Source organism: Oncorhynchus nerka, linkage group LG3, assembly GCF_034236695.1.
Source record: "Oncorhynchus nerka isolate Pitt River linkage group LG3, Oner_Uvic_2.0, whole genome shotgun sequence".
Taxonomy (NCBI): domain Eukaryota; kingdom Metazoa; phylum Chordata; class Actinopteri; order Salmoniformes; family Salmonidae; genus Oncorhynchus; species Oncorhynchus nerka.
This window is the reverse complement of record NC_088398.1, coordinates 52172148-52189586: the sequence shown is the minus strand read 5'-3', so window position 1 is coordinate 52189586 and position 17439 is coordinate 52172148. Positions and strand designations below refer to the sequence as shown.

The window sequence follows — 17439 nt, the reverse complement described above, 5'->3', positions numbered from 1 at the left end:
GTGTGGCGTGCTAGGCTAGTTGGTAGTGCAGAGTATAACAATACTTCTTTCTTCTATCCACTGTCTCATGTTAGGAGAATTACAGTCTCAAATGAACATACTGCACCAAAGACTGATAAGAAAACATTAACTACAATGTTTCGTATAGATTTTTTTTTACAAGTAAGAAAGAAACTAAAGCCAGTGGTTGAGCTCTGTTTTGCTCATTAGTCCTGTGGCCTGTAACCTAAGGCTTGGTGGGGGACTAGAGGGTAATGTGGCGTGACTCCACACACACAAACACACACCCACACAGTTATGTCTTACTGTACTTGTGAGGACTTTTTGGGAACCAACAATTGATTCCCATTCAAAATGATATTTTCCCTAAACCTAACCATAACCCCTAACTCCTAACCCTCACCACTAACCCTTAATCCAAATTCTAACCTTAACCCAAACCCTATAAACCTAACCCCTAAGCCTAAAATAGCCTTTTTACAAGTGAGGACAGGCAAAATGTCCTCTCTTCTCTGAATTTCAGTTGGTTTACACACACAGATTAATCTGACCATGTACGGGTAGATACAGTGCCTTCGGAAAGTATTCAGACCCCTTGACTTTTTCCACATTTTGTTACGTTAAAGCCTTGTTCTAAAATTGATTAAATTGTCGTCGTCCCCCCCGCCATCAATCTACACACAATACCCCATAATGACAAATCAAAATCAGGTTTTTTGAAATGTTTGTAATTTATTAAAAACAAAAAACTGAAATATCACATTCACATAAGTATTCAGACCCTTTACTCAGTACTTTGTTGAAGAACCTTTGGCAGCGATTACAGCATTGAGTCTTCTTGGGTATGATGTTACAAGCTTGGCACACCTGTATTTGGGGAGTTTTTCCCCTTCTTCTCTGCAGATCCTCTCAAGCTCAGTCAGGTTGAATGGGGAGTGTTGCTGCACGGCTCTTTTCAGGTCTCTCCAGCGATGTTGGATAGGGTTCAAGTCTGGGCTCTGGCTGGGCCACTCAATGACATTCAGAGACTTGTCCCGAAGCCACTGGTGTTGTCTTGGCTGTGTGCTTAGGGTTGTTGTCCTGTTGGAAGGTGAACTTTCACCCCAGTCTGAGGTCCTGAGCGCTTGGTTTTTGCTCTGACATGCACTGTCAACTGTGGGACCTTAGGTGTGTGTGTGTGCCTTCCCAAATCATGTCCAATCAATTGAATTTACCTCAAGTGGACTCCAATCAAGTTGAAGAAACATCTCAAGGATGATCAATGGAAACAGGATGCACCTGAGCTCAATTTCGAGTCTCATAGCAAAGGGGCTGAATATTTATTTTCTATCTTTAATACATTTGCAAAATATTCTAAAAGCCTGTTTTCACTTTCTCATGATTGGGTATTGTGTGTAGATTGCTGAGGGAAACTAGGCAGAGACACATGGGGCCCTTTTTGGAAACACATAGCGTCCATTTTGGGATGAGGCTGAGATAGAGTCTCTGTTGCTGTTCAGACTGACCTCTTCATTCATGAAGCATGATGCCCCATTTCCCACCCCTTGTCCATACTCCACCACAGCAGACAGTCATGATAGGATGCAGGCTACGTGTGTGTGCTTTCATGTGTGTGTGCTTGTATGTGTGTGTGCTTGCATGTGTGTGTGCTTGCATGTGTGTGTGCTTGCATGTGTGTGTGTATGTATGTGTATGAATGCCTGTGTGCTTGTTTGTGTGTGTGCTTGCATGTGTGTGTGCGTGCGTGTGTGTATGTGTATGAATGCCTGTGTGCTTGTTTGTGTGTGTGCTTGCATGTGTGTGTGCTTGCATGTGTGTGTGCGTGCGTGTATGTATGTGTATGAATGTGTGTGTGCGTGCGTGTATGTATGTGAATGAATGTGTGTGTGCGTGCGTGTATGTATGTGTATGAATGTGTGTGTGTGTGCGTGTATGTATGTGTATGAATGCCTGTGTGCTTGTTTGTGTGTGTGTAGCAGTGATGGAGGGTTCTATCTACCTGAGTGGACTTAGTTATAAGTAAGAATACACCCCCCTCTCTCTCTCTCTCTCTCTCTCTCTCTCTCTTTCTCTCTCTCTCTTTCTCTCTTTCTCTCTCTTTCTTTCTCTCTCTCATTCTCTTTCTCTCACACACAATTCTCTCTCTCACACACACACAATTCTCTCTCTCTCTCTCTCTCTCTCTCTCTCTCTCTCTCTTACACACACACACAATTCACCCTCTTTCTCTCTCACACACACACAATTCACCCTCTTTCTCTCTCTTTCTTTCTTTCTCTCTCTCTCGCACACAGTTCACCCTCTGGGTCTCTCTCTGTCACCCACTCAGAGCCTTCGGCTGCCTAAACTTCTGTCTGTGCTCACTTCGACTGACATATTCTCTAGTTCTTCATCCATTAACTGCAGCCCTATTAGATGGATAGTGCTCCATGCTAAAACATTAAAATCTAGACTAGCACAGACTCAGGGGTCTTTGAGTGCAAACCTTCACCCTGTCTATAATCTACAATCTCCCCCCGGTCTAGAATCCATTTCCTCTCTCCAACAGTTCTGTTTATAGGTAGTCAACATGTGGGCAGTACCATGTGGGGGATGGAGGGAGGAGCATGTTCACAACATACTGCACACAGTCTTCAACTCAAAGACTCAAGTACAGGAAATAACAGATGTATTAAAATGAAACCAATGTGAAAGAATTCAGTCATGCACACACATCTGGAAGAAGAACCACAGACTGGGGTTGAGCTGGCAAGTAAGCATTTGATTGTACTGGTACATTACGCTGTATCCTGTACTTGGATTTTATCTCAAAATGATATTCATGTCAAAGAATACACTCATACACACACATTCTAATACACGCACACTAATACAGCCGTCCTCTGGAATTAATGCCTTTAGCTGGTTCAGATTGTTTGCTTCCTGTCACTAAGAGCCCGAAGACCTAATATGGTTATAACTCACAGCACAGGAAGGAACACACACACACGCGCGCACGCACGCACGCGCACACACACACACCATAGTGGGCTAGGTATATGTATAAACACAGTGTGGTTTGAGATGGATAGTCTCCACCCTCTTCTCTACCCTCTGGCCCAAACACATTCATCATACTGGAAGCCTAGAAACCAATGGATGGCCACTGTGTGTGTTTCTACAGATATCTTCTCACTATCTTCATCTGCCCAGCTTGAGTTTGTGTGTGTGTGTGTGTGTGTGTGTGTGTGTGTGTGTGTGTGTGTGTGTGTGTGTGTGTGTGTGTGTGTGTGTGTGTGTGTGTGTGCATGCGTGGGTCCATGCGTGGGTCCGTGGTGGGTGGGTGCGTGGGTGTGTGCGTGCGTGCGTGGGTGCGTGGGTGCCTGTGTGGGTGCATGCGTCGGTCCGTGCGTGGGTCCGTGGGTGGGTGCGTGGGTGGTTGCGTGGGTGGGTGCGTGGGTCCGTGTGTGGGTGGTTGCGTGGGTGGGTGGGTGGTTGCGTGGGTGGTTGCGTGGGTGGGTGCGTGGGTGGGTGCGTGGGTGGGTGGGTGCGTGCGTTTTATTGGATGTTTATGTGTCGTTCATAATTAACTACTCTCTGTGTCTCCTTTCACAATGTACATATACACAACCTACACAGCCAAAAGTCCTCTGACTGTGTGTTTCTGAGTGTTTATAGTCTTAGTTCATTTATTCCTTACCATGCGCATGGGGTTTTATTCCAATATATTTATTTTGTCTGATTAATACTGTTTGTACTGATGCCACCCAATGTGAATAAACAATTCTATATGTTTGTGTGTGTGTCAGTGTGGACATATACGAGCTCGAGCACGCTTGCATGTATGTACAGTTGAAGTCGGAAGTTTACATACACATAGGTTGGAGTCATTAAAACTTGTTTTTCAACCACTCCTCAAATTTCTTGTTAACAATGTAACGGTTGTCGTCTGGAGATAGAGAGGACCAAAGCGCAGCGTGGTTAGTGTTTATCTTTTTTAATGGAAAACTGAACATTTCAAAAACACAAAACAACAAAGTGACAACCAAAACAGTTCTATCTGGTGAAGACACACAAAGACTGAAAATAACCACCCACAAACCCCAACAGAAAACAGGCTACCTAAATATGGTTCCCAATCAGAGACAATGACTAACCAAATCAGGCCAAATAAGAAACCCAAGCTAGAAACACAAAACATAGAACACCCATCCAACTCACGTCCTGACCAACTAAAACAAAGAAATAACACAAGAACTAGGGTCAGAACGTGACAAACAAACTATAGTTTTGGCAAGTCTGTTAGGACATTTACTTTGTGCATGACATAAGTCATTTTCCCAACAATTGTTTACAGACAGATTATTTCACTGTATCACAATTCCAGTGGGTCAGAAGTTTACATACACTAAGTTGACTATACCTTTAAACAGCTCGTACTTTGGTATGTTCACAGAAGATGAACGTACTTTGGTGCGAAAGGTGCAAATCAATCCCAGAACAACAGCAAAGGACCTTGTGAAGATGCTGGAGGAAACAGGTACAAAAGTATCTTTATCCACAGTAAAACGAGTCCTATATTGACATAACCTGAAAGGCCGCTCAGCAAGGAAGAAGACACTGCTCTAAAACCGCCATAAAAAAGCCAGGCTAAGGTTTGCAACTGCACATGGGGACAAAGATCGTACTTTTTGAAGAAATGTCCTCTGGTCTGATGAAACAAAAATAGAACTCTTTGGCCATAATGACCATCGTTATGTTTGGTGGAAAAAGGGGGAGGCTTGCAAGCCGAAGAACACCATCCCAACCATGAAGCATGGGGGTGGCAGCATTATGTTGTGGGGGTGCTTTGCTGCAGGAGGGTCTGGTGCACTTCACAAAATAGATGGCATCACGAGGGAGGAAAATTAGGTGGATATATTGAAGCAACATCTCAAGACATCAGTCAGGAAGTTAAAGCTTGCTCGCAAATGGGTCTTCCAAATGGACAATGACCCCAAGCACACTTCCAAAGTTGTGGCAAAATGGCTTAAGGACAACAAAGTCAAAGTATTGGAGTGGCCATCACAAAGCCTTGACCTCAATCCTATAAAACATTTCTGGGCAGAACTGAAAAAGTGTGTGTGATCAAGGAGGCCTATTACCTGACTCAGTTACACCAGCTCTGTCAGGAGGAATGGGCCAAAATTCACCCAACTTATTGTGGGAAGCTTGGCTACCCAAAACGTTTGACCCAAGTTAAACAATTTAAAGTCAATACTACCAAATACTAATTGAGTGTATGTAAACTTCTGACCCACTGGGAATGTGATGAAAGAAGTAAAAGCTGGAATAAATCACTCTCTACTATTACTGACATTTCACATTCTGAATAATTTTGCACGCCCAATTTTTCAGTTTTTGATTTGTTAAAAAAGTTTGAAATATCCAATAAATGTCGTTCCACTTCATGATTGTGTCCCACTTGTTGTTGATTCTTCACAAAAAAATACAGTTTTATATCTTTATGTTTGAAGCCTGAAATGTGGTGAAAGGTCGCAAAGTTCAAGAGGGCCGAATACTTTCGCAAGGCACTGTATGTGTCTATGTGCGATACTTTTGTGTGTCATGGACAATATTATTATAATATTATGTGCCCTGTGATGAACATATGGAGTGTATATTATATGAATGTACATCCACCACTATGATTAAATGTTAATGTCTCAGTATGATAATATCTGTTTATAAACATCTTGACTCACCAGAGTTGTTCCAGAGCTGTTCTCCATGACTCACCTAACCTTGTTAAATAAAGGTTAGATAAATTATGCAGGTTTTCATTTTTTTCTCACAATCTATGTCGGGTTATCTTGGTGATGCTGTTAGATCCTATTGGAACGTTAGAGGAGAAGCACAACTTTTGTTAGTTAAAACTGTCTTATTATTGTTTTAAAACATTTTATTTAATTAAAACTGATATTGTTATTTCTAGTTGAAATCATTGTCCTTTATACAATAGTTTTTTTCCAGAATGAACTAAAGGGAGATGACTAGAAAACCAATAAAACATATCAGGGACTATGTTAACACGCACAATAACAATCCGATGTCAAACTGAGTATGGCAGTAGGCTGAGTATGGCAGTAGGCTGAGTATGGCAGTAGGCTGAGTATGGCAGTAGGCTGAGTATGGCAGTAGACTGAGTATGGCAGTATGCTGAGTATGGCAGTAGGCTGAGTATGGCAGTATGCTGAGTATGGCAGTAGACTGAGTATGGCAGTAGGCTGAGTATGGCAGTAGGCTGAGTATGGCAGTATGCTGAGTATGGCAGTAGGCTGAGTATGGCAGTATGCTGAGTATGGCAGTATGCTGAGTATGGCAGTAGACTGAGTATGGCAGTAGGCTGAGTATGGCAGTATGCTGAGTATGGCAGTAGGCTGAGTATGGCAGTATGCTGAGTATGGCAGTAGGCTGAGTATGGCAGTAGGCTGAGTATGGCAGTAGGCTGAGTATGGCAGTAGGCTGAGTATGGCAGTAGACTGAGTATGGCAGTATGCTGAGTATGGCAGTAGGCTGAGTATGGCAATAGTCATGTTAACACCTTACTCTGCTTTCCTTAATCAGCGTACGGTCAAAATTGAAGTAAGCATACGCTGATTAAAGCACCTGGTTTTCTAACCAATCTTTAGAATGATTAGGACCTGTAAAACAGCTTCATCAGAGCTCCAGCGGTATATTTGATCTGCGCATGTGCCAGCATCAGAAACGCAAGTCAAGTGAGTTTGGAAAAACTGAAAGTATGCATGGAAATAGTTTTCATATACAAACTTTATATGTCCAAACTCAGAATCAAATAGGCTTCGCAAAAATAACATGGTTGCTGTGGTAGAATGTTTATTTTGATTACTGATTTTCTACATTTATTTAAGTCCCATCAGGTAGCCTGATTTCAGACGTGTCCATGTAAACAGGATTAGTAGGGAAATTGTTTGTTCATGCAAAGCATGTAAATGTTTTAAACAAACTATAATATTAATCTGACTATCCGCAATAATCGTATTATTGTGTGAAGTAACCATACTCAGTGTTCTAAAACAAGCAAGAGTTGTGTCTGTGTACAACATTCGGTAACATTCCTGTGATTTTGTCTGTCACTGCACCTTGGCTCATGATTGGTTGTTGTCTGTCCTTCCTAGGTGAACATGCCAGAGTTGGCGCTCCTCCGCTTCGTGGTATTGGACGACGACTACATTGGAGACGACTTCATTGGCCAGTACAGCGTGGCCTTCGAGTGCCTTCAGCCGGGCTACCGCAACGTGCCCCTGCTGGGTCTGGAGGAGACCCCTTGCCCCACGCTAGCCTGTTCGTCCATGTTGCCGTGACCAACCGACGAGGGGGGGGCAGGGCCCAGAGGAGGGGTCTGTCTGTGCGGAGAGGGGTGTGGCGGGGGCGAGAGTACGTGACCCTACGGAACACGGGTATTAAAGCTCTGGATGATACATTCCGTCCCGCTAACACCCATCTCAGAGAGGCCACAGACCTGCGGGAGGACGCACAGGTGAGAGGAGGGTCAGGAGTTAGAGGTCAGAGGGTGATTGGAGGGTGTTACTCATACCTGGGTGTTTCTCACGCACTTGGTGTTTCTTTTTTAAAATGTAATTAAATTTTTATTAACAACAAATCAATACAGAGAGTACATGAGGGAACACAAGTATATATAGATTATATACAGTGGACAATTGAGCTAGGGGCGGGGCTGGGGGCGGGGCTAGGGGGTACAATATCACATTACACAAGGACCTTAAGGGACATACATACGCTTATAATTCTAACAGCTTTTTTGTTAGTAGAGTACTTAATTGTCTTAAAATACAGTTCAATTTCTTTTTGTAGGGTAAGAAAATGTGGGTTTTTGTTTGTAAATTTACATTTATGAATATGAAATTTGGCCAAAAGAATAATGAAATGAATTACATAAAAATGTTTCAGCTGATTCCTATCATAGGTAAAGAATCCTGGCAGTACATCTCTACACAATAGTGTACACTTCATAAAAGTGTTCAATTATAAATCTACTGATGTCTTACATGAATACAATGCCAAAAAAGATGCAACACTGTTTCTGGGTGGTTACTACAAAAGGAGCAATTTGAGTTGATGTTTTCCTTAAACTTTTTCATATAGTGGTTGGCAGGATAATATTTATGAATAATTTTAAAGGAAACTTCCTTAATTTTGTTAACAAGTAGGTATGTGTGTGGCAACATCCACACTTTTTTCCAACAGATACTATCAATAAATCCATTCCAATAAGGCATGACACAAGGTATAGATACAACTTCCTGCTGAAACAAGGTTCGTATCGCTCTGTTGTTGAATGGATCAAAAGAGAAACAAATCTTTCCTACTGATGAGTTAACAGGGTCAATAGAAGGTAGGCTCTGAGGGTCTTATAACTGAGTAAAAGACCCTCTGCATTTACCAGTTGGCTCACCAATAGGATATTATGTTGGAACAAATATTCTAAAAACAAAGAAGTATTTGTATACAATATATCCCAATTATTCCATATATAATATCTGTGTGGAGAAAAATTGTGTTTATTAAGGACCATGACAAGAAAACCTGCCGATGAAAAGCAGAAAGTTTCACTGGAACTTTGTCAATATTATAATTGCAAAACAACATGAAGTTAAGGCCACCAAAAATAGAGAAGACATGATGAGGAATACAATTCCAGATAGAAGTGGGTCTTCTTAGGATTGTTTTATACAATTGATCTTAAAAGTATTATTTAAGGTAGTACAGTCCTGAAAATTCAACTCACCATTCTCATTCTCTCTCAAGTGTTCATTCCAACAGTTTTCCTAATGTAATGGGTACGGTTTCTCCACAGAAAGTTGAAAAGTGTTCATTACAACAGTTTTCCTAATGTAATGGGTACGGTTTCTCCACAGAAAGTTGAAAAGTGTTCATTACAACAGTTTTCCTAATGTAATGGGTACGGTTTCTCCACAGAAAGTTGAAAAGTGTTCATTACAACAGTTTTCCTAATGTAATGGGTACGGTTTCTCCACAGAAAGTTGAAAAGTGTTCATTACAACAGTTTTCCTAATGTAATGGGTACGGTTTCTCCACAGAAAGTTGAAAAGTGTTCATTACAACAGTTTTCCTAATGTAATGGGTACGGTTTCTCCACAGAAAGTTGAAAAGTGTTCATTACAACAGTTTTCCTAATGTAATGGGTACGGTTTCTCCACAGAAAGTTGAAAAGTGTTCATTACAACAGTTTTCCTAATGTAATGGGTATGGTTTCTCCACAGAAAGTTGAAAAGTGTTCATTACAACAGTTTTCCTAATGTAATGGGTATGGTTTCTCCACAGAAAGTTGAAAAGTGTTCATTCCAACAGTTTTCCTAATGTAATGGGTACGGTTTCTCCACAGAAAGTTGAAAAGTGTTCATTACAACAGTTTTCCTAATGTAATGGGTATGGTTTCTCCACAGAAAGTTGAAAAGTGTTCATTACAACAGTTTTCCTAATGTAATGGGTATGGTTTCTCCACAGAAAGTTGAAAAGTGTTCATTACAACAGTTTTCCTAATGTAATGGGTACGGTTTCTCCACAGAAAGTTGAAAAGTGTTCATTACAACAGTTTTCCTAATGTAATGGGTACGGTTTCTCCACAGAAAGTTGAAAAGTGTTCATTACAACAGTTTTCCTAATGTAATGGGTACGGTTTCTCCACAGAAAGTTGAAAAGTGTTCATTACAACAGTTTTCCTAATGTAATGGGTACGGTTTCTCCACAGAAAGTTGAAAAGTGTTCATTACAACAGTTTTCCTAATGTAATGGGTATGGTTTCTCCACAGAAAGTTGAAAAGTGTTCATTACAACAGTTTTCCTAATGTAATGGGTATGGTTTCTCCACAGAAAGTTGAAAAGTGTTCATTACAACAGTTTTCCTAATGTAATGGGTATGGTTTCTCCACAGAAAGTTGAAAAGCATCTGGTCTATCTCCTTGCTTATTTTACTGTCCAGATATAAAGATAGAGCACCATATGTTAGTCTAGAGATACCGTCAGCCTTGATTATTAGGACTCTACCTTTTAAAGATAAGTCCCTCTGTAGCCATTGATTTAGCTTCTTCTGGGTTTTTCTAATAAGAGGGTCAAAATGTAGTAAGCCTCTAGACTTCTGATCCTTTGTAATGGTTATGCCTAAATATGTAAGTTCTTCTTTTACTGGAATACCATAATATGAAGGTGTCACACGATCTTTGACAGCTATGAGTTCACATTTATTAATGTTAAGATATAGACCAGACGCTTTGGAAAAGGATTGTATCACATTGATCAATATGGGAATTTGGTTAGCGTCTTTCAGAAAAAGTGTAGTATCCTCAGCCAGCTGGCTTATAATCATTTCTTTACCAGCTATGGAAATACCTTGTACAGGACTATTATTTAAAGAATTTGCAAGAAGTTTGGTGATTAATAAAAACAGGTACGGAGAGATAGGACAACCTTGCCTAATTCCCCTCTTTAACTCAAATCTAGCTGAGGTGCCATATTTCAATTTGATAGAGCTGTTACCATTTGCATAGAGAGTCCCCAAAGCCAAGTCCCCAAAGCCAAGTCTCTCAAAATCCGCAAAGCCAAGTCTCTCAAGGGAGTGGAAGAGGAACTGATGCTCTACTGTGTCAAATGCTTTATAAAAATCTAAAAATAATATGAAGCTATCCTCAGTTATTAGGTCTGAGTAGTCAAGTATGTCTAATACTAGTCTGACATTGTTAGAAATATGTCTGTTCCTCATGAAGCCAGACTGTATTTCATCAATGATTGCATCCAGGACTTATTTAATTATTTTTGCAAGTAGTAAGGCTAATATCTTATAGTCATTATTAAGAAGACAAATTGGACGCCAGTTGTCGATGAGCAGCACTTCTTTTTTAGGCTTAGGTATCAGTGTTATTAACCCCTGACTCATTGTAGGAGGGAGAACATTGTTTTTAATACTCTCTAAAAAAGACTTCAAATAGGAAGGGAGCTACTTGTTCAGAAAATAATTAGTCAAATTCTGATGTAATTCCATCAACACCTGGTGATTTATTGTTCTTTAGATGTTTGATACTCTATAATCTCTTCAACTTTGATGGGTTCATCGCACTGTTTCGATTCTATATCACTGATAGAGTGAACATTATTCAGTGAGTTAAAACACATATCTGTGTATTCCTGACAGTACGTAGAGCTATACAATTTTCTGTAAAAATTGCTACAGTATTTAGCGATTCATTTTTGGTCATCTGTAATAACACCATCAATGTTTAACCTATGGATAGTGTTATTTTTAGAGTGAAACTTCTCAAGTCTAAAGAAATAGGATGAATTCTGTTCTCCCTCCTCAATCCATTTTTTCCTAGATCTAATAAAGGCTCCTTCTGCTTTTAATCTATATATTTTATTCCGTTTATTTTGTAACTCAATGAGTTCCATCTTCTCCTCCCCCTAGAGGCTGGCTGGGGACCTCTGAGAAAGGGAAGTTATCTTAAAGATCACATTTTCCTCCTCAGCTCTTCTGGTCTTAGCAATATTACTACCATATTTTCTAAGGTATTTGGACACCTCACATTTAAAGAGCTCCCAGTTCTTGCAATAAGATTTTTCTTCACAAGCCCTTTCCCAAAAGTGTGAGAGCAGATCTTTAACCTCAAATGTAACTATATCATTATTTAATAATGAGATATTTAGCTTCCAGTAGGATGCTCTACCAAGGTTAGTATCAGGGGTAAATATTTTGATATCTATGTAAATGGGCCTATGGTCTGTGAGGGGAGTAGTACAAATATTTGTAGTAACACACTCACTATCAATACATTTGGATATAAGCCAAAAATATATTCTGGATTGTCTGGAACCTGTTTTGTTACTCCAAGTGAATGATCTGTCGGCCGGAAACCTCTCTCTCCATATATCAGTAAGATCAAACTTTTCCATAAAAAGTATTAAATCCAAATTCTGATTGGTTGGCCTACCTGGGGGCCATCTATCAGTTGAATTATCTATAGTAATGTTAAAGTCCCCTCCTATCAATAATAACGAATTGGGAAATTTAGACCAATGAAGTATACTGTATGTTTCTATAGATTAAAGCAACTCATCATTCTCATGTTTGGTGTTGTACACATAGAAGTATGCAGTAATGAGTGTAATGTCATTGTAACTGATCACAAGACAAATAAAGTGACCAAAGGGGTCACATTCAGAGTGTAGAATATTTTTCAATGTAGTGACACCAGCGGAGCGTTCAGATCCATGGGAAAGCAAAATATCGTTGCCCCACTGTGACCTCCAGAAGTTGGCATTAGCCGAAATTGAGTGAGACTCTTGAAAAAATCAAAATAAGGCCTTGCGCTTCACATTGTTTCGTAACCACCTAGCATTAAGAGAAACTATAGACAAAACATAGGAGCAGTGAACGTAAACGATAAGGAACCGAGATCTGCACCATTTAAGTCAATTTAAAGTGAAAATAGCTTATTCCATCAACTTTGAGCTAGACGTTATCTGGCTTTTAAATTCAACTCAACTGAAAATTATGTTCAAGACCAAACCAAGGGTTCTGGTAAGAGAGACTAAAAACCCTCTTTAGTGTAATCAGGAACTATTCTGAGAAATAAAATAGAAAATAATAATTTAAATAAATAAAAGGGTACCTACTATTTTAAGTGCATATGAAAACTGATCATAAAAAAATGGAATAAAAAATGTTTTACATATAAACGTTCCTAAGACCTGTTTCACTTGGAAATAAGTATTAATAACTAAATATAACAATAACCGTGTAAAGTCAGAGCAGACCTGTATGCCCTTTAAAACAGTATCTTAGTTACTGTATACATACAAAATAAATACAGCTTTCAGTCTTCTTCAGAAGTTTCTAAACAAAATAGGTCTTCTGGTCATACAAGAACAAACTAATAAATTGAAATACCTGAGTATTCCGAAAAATAGTCCTTTGTTAGGTAAACAGCATAAGGAAAATTAGAATACCATGGCTGAAACCATCAATCTGTTCCTTCTGGTGAGATTCTAGGGGGGAATATGGATTTCTGAACCGTTGATGAAGCCTCGTCCTCCAACGAAGTAAGCAGCCTTTCCCTCATTTCGTGCTATCTTGATCGTTGGCCAGAACTTGTTCCTTCTTTCTATGTCCTCCGGGCTGAGATGCTCGGCGAAAGGCATACCATGGCTCTGAAGGAAGGCGTTCTTCCTAGCAGCTTTCCAGACAGCATCCATGTAGAATCTGGCAGCGAAGAGGATGATGATACCCCTCGTTCTTGAATCGTTTTGCTGTTGCTTCTTGCCGAGGCGATGCACAACGTCGATGGTATCACCAACTTTGTTCTTCTCTGCAGGCAAAACTTATTGGCAGATACGGATAGCCTCTCCTCGCACATCTTCATTCTCCACCTCTGGCAAGCCGTAGACTCTCAGGTTCCATCTTCATTCTCCACCTCTGGCAAGCCATAGAGTCTCAGGTTCCATCTTAATTCTCCACCTCTGGCAAGCCATAGAGTCTCAGGTTCCATCTTCATTCTCCACCTCTGGCAAGCCATAGAGTCTCAGGTTCCATCTTCATTCTCCACCTCTGGCAAGCCATAGAGTCTCAGGTTCCATCTTCATTCTCCACCTCTGGCAAGCCATAGAGTCTCAGGTTCCATCTTCATTCTCCACCTCTGGCAAGCCGTAGAGTCTCAGGATCCATCTTCATTCTCCTCCTCTGGCAAGCCGTAGAGTCTCAGGTTCCATCTTCATTCTCCACCTCTGGCAAGCCGTAGAGTCTCAGGTTCCATCTTCATTCTCCTCCTCTGGCAAGCCTTAGAGTCTCAGGTTCCATCTTCATTCTCCACCTCTGGCAAGCCGTAGAGTCTCAGGTTCCATCTTCATTCTCCTCCTCTGGCAAGCCGAAGAGTCTCAGGTTCCATCTTCATTCTCCACCTCTGGCAAGCCGTTGAGTCTCAGGGTCCATCTTCTTGTGTATTGTTCCAGATCAGTGAGACGTCTATGGTAGACATTGTTATTCTTTTCCACACTTTTTTCAACTTTTGCCACTCTCGTTTTCACATCCTTGATTTCACCACATGCAATCTCCACAGTCTTTTTCAAGCCTTCGATAACCATGGTGTTTTCGCGCCTACCATTTTCTCAATGGCGTCACACCTGGAGTTGATGAGTAAGGAGAGGGTAGCCACGATGTCAGAGTTCATGTTGGTTTTTTTGGAGGGTGGAGGTTTGCACGGAGTAACCGGTAAAGAGGGGAATTCGTCATCTTCAACAGCATTCGAAAGCATTATATTATCCATAGGCCAAGCGTAGTTATGGCAGTTGTCTATAAGCACGTTTCTCTCTTGTTGATTAGCAATAGAACGGCTAACTTCTTCCTTTCTTTTTTTGTCACGACTTTGCCTGGACATGCCGAAATAAATGATCCAATTATCATTCCAGTCACAGGAAAGGTCTTATATCTTGATCAAATAAAATCAGTAATAGTAATGACTGTAAACTTCTTCTTTTTTCACAATCTTTCTGAGGTTTGGTACAGAGCTCGGTAAAAAAGGGTCTGTTCAAGCCGCCATCTTGGCACCTCTTCCTCATGCACTTGCTGTGTTGCGAAGAAGTTACTCTTCTCCATGTAGTATGGACTTGCTCACGTTCCCTTATGGATTTACCACTTGTCTGCAGAGAAAAGCAATATTTCAGAACTGAGGTCAATTGAAAAATATCAGACAGTGTTGTAATGTACTGTATAGATAACCCAAGATAACCAAATATATTTAAAGCCCCATGCAGTCTTTTTAGTACAATTTTTACATCATCACTGTATGTATAATAATTCACTGTGTGTGTTTATTTCATGAAAATAACTCAAAATGTATTTTTTGAGCATTTATTTCCCTGAGTCTCCTTTTGAAATGCTCCGTCTGATCGTGTGGGTGTATCCATACACATTCAAATATATTTACATACACAGCCCTGATTGGCGGATAGGATCGTCTAGAGCAGGGATGCTTAAACTTTTGGTTTTGGTCGGCCAAAACATATTCTGAAGGGTTTACATTATTTATTTAGAAATATAGGTCAACAATAGCTTTTTAGGGTCTTGAAACAATAGCTTTTTTTTTTTAAGTAATCATGAAATTACACTTCAAACATTAATCAAATCATAGCCATATTACTTGACACCTATGATTACCAGTATTAAATATGTATTTCAAATTTGACCATTGTAGCATAGAAACTGCAACCAAGTTTCTATATTCATAAGGCTTATAACATGAATATGTGCAGGGACCCTTCTTGCATTTTGGTTGCCCCCCCACCTCATGGGCAAACATTTTAGTGGCCCCCCTCTTGGCAGAGGAGAGAAAAATGGGCAGCTTTAAAACTAATTTCATGCTATTCTACTCATTTTGCCATGAGATGGAGAGGCAATTTAGCAGTTGTAATGCTAATTTCCTGCAATTATACACATTTTGCCATGACTTATGCCATGTTAATACGATATCTGAGTGAGAGTGACTAACAAAATCAATGGGGGTCACCTGGAGGTCACGGCCCCTGGGCACGGGCCTTGAGTGCCTGGTCAGTAATTCGGCCATGATTACTATAAGGTTTAGATAGCTGGCTAGACGACTGTAACTTAACAGTCAACAGTAAGTTGAGACCCTGACTGACTTCCTGTCACGATCATCATAATAACATTCGGACCAAAGCGCAGTGTGAAATCGGTTCGACATTTTTATTTGAAGTGAACCGCACAAAAAACAATAAACAAACGAAACGTGACGTTCCGGAGTGCTCACAGGCAACAACACAAAAACAAGATCCCACAAAACACAGTGGAGAAATGGCTGCCTAAATATGATCCCCAATCAGAGACAACGATAAACAGCTGCCTCTGATTGGGAACCATACCAGGCCAACATAGAAATAAACACACTAGGTCACCCACCCTAGTCACACCCCGAGCTAACCAAACTAGAGAATAAAAAGGCTCTCTATGGTCAGGGCGTGACACTTCCTAAAAATATATATATATCTTTAGGGGGCCCCTAGTGGTCCTGACGGGCCAAACGTCGCCCAAGGGCCCCGGTTTTGTCGGCCCTGCTCTAGAGCCTACCCCGCTTCCCCCTTTAAAGTAAGAGGATACATATGCAAATAAAATATGACTGGTTCATTGGTCAGAATAATCCGATTGTGATGTCATGATCTGAGCCAAAAACCATCCCACCTGAACAGGCTGAATTTCCAACCATTATTTTCAAACAGCTCTTACACAAAAAGCTAAATATTGAAAATTAACAAATACATTTGAATACATTTTCCTGCCTGAATAGATAGTGGCGATGTGCTGTTGTGTTATGTTTAGCCAGTGTTGAAATATGGTCTGTTATGCAGGAGTTTTGGAGGAGTGTGATTTGGGCTAGAATAGATTGCATGACTGCGCTGAAATAAGACTCTACCTGTGAGTTCCCTGTGGGGTGACGTGAACTTTGTGAGAGGGACAGAGAGAGAGAGGGAGTGAGAGTAATGAAAGAGAGGGGAGAGAGGTGGATAGAGAGAAAGAAGGAAGGAGAGAGGGAGTAGGTTGAGGAGGATTACACGTTAGTCTATAAATAACAGAGGAGAGAGAGAAGGCATAGACCTGGTTACAGCACAGACCAGCTTATCTCCACATATACACACTCTCTCTCTGTCTCTCTCTGCAATGTGTCCAGCTGTATTCTCATCTGCCACAGTCTGTTATTATTCATAATTTGTCTCCCTGCCCGCCCGCCCACACACACACACACACACACACACACACACACACACACACACACACACACATATACACACACACACACACACACACACACACACACACACACACATATACACACACACACACACACACACACACACACACACACATATACACACACACACACACACACACACACACACACACACACAAAGCCCCCCGCCCCCTCACACCCAACCCATTCTGTCCTCAGGAGGGCTATGCTATGGTAATCACCAATGTGACTGCTGGTCCAGTTGCGGTGCTGCCAGGTGGAAAATGGCCTCAGTGTTTTGGCAGTGTGTCTGATCTCAGTGGAGACCTCTAACAGATCCCAGTATATTCCCTCCCTCCCAAACACATTAGCTAGTACAGTAGATGTCTAGCATGGGTGCTTTAATGTCTATTCTCCTCTGTGACCCTAGCACAGGTTTTAGGGGTTCAGTTCAAGTAATAAGGGGTTCACCCAAGTGCCTTGTTACTTGATTTAGATTGACCTGAACCTGACCAGAGTTTTCCCTGACATACTCACAGACAATAGGAGAAGGACATGTTCTGTTTTAATCTGTGCTTGACATTATCTAGGTGTGAGTTTAAGCCTCATCTGACGTTGTGATTTCATCAGG

General features: G+C 40.9%; 1 protein-coding gene across 1 annotated transcript in view; it reads left to right on the top strand.

Moving 5' to 3' along the window:
• The window catches only part of LOC115125508 (inactive phospholipase C-like protein 1), a 198009-nt gene that overhangs the window by 173815 nt on the left and 6755 nt on the right, over positions 1-17439 (top strand). Inside the window, 2 exon segments of the mRNA XM_065013322.1 lie at positions 7158-7293; positions 7296-7519. Of these exon segments, the coding sequence (XP_064869394.1) occupies positions 7158-7293; positions 7296-7519 (360 nt within the window).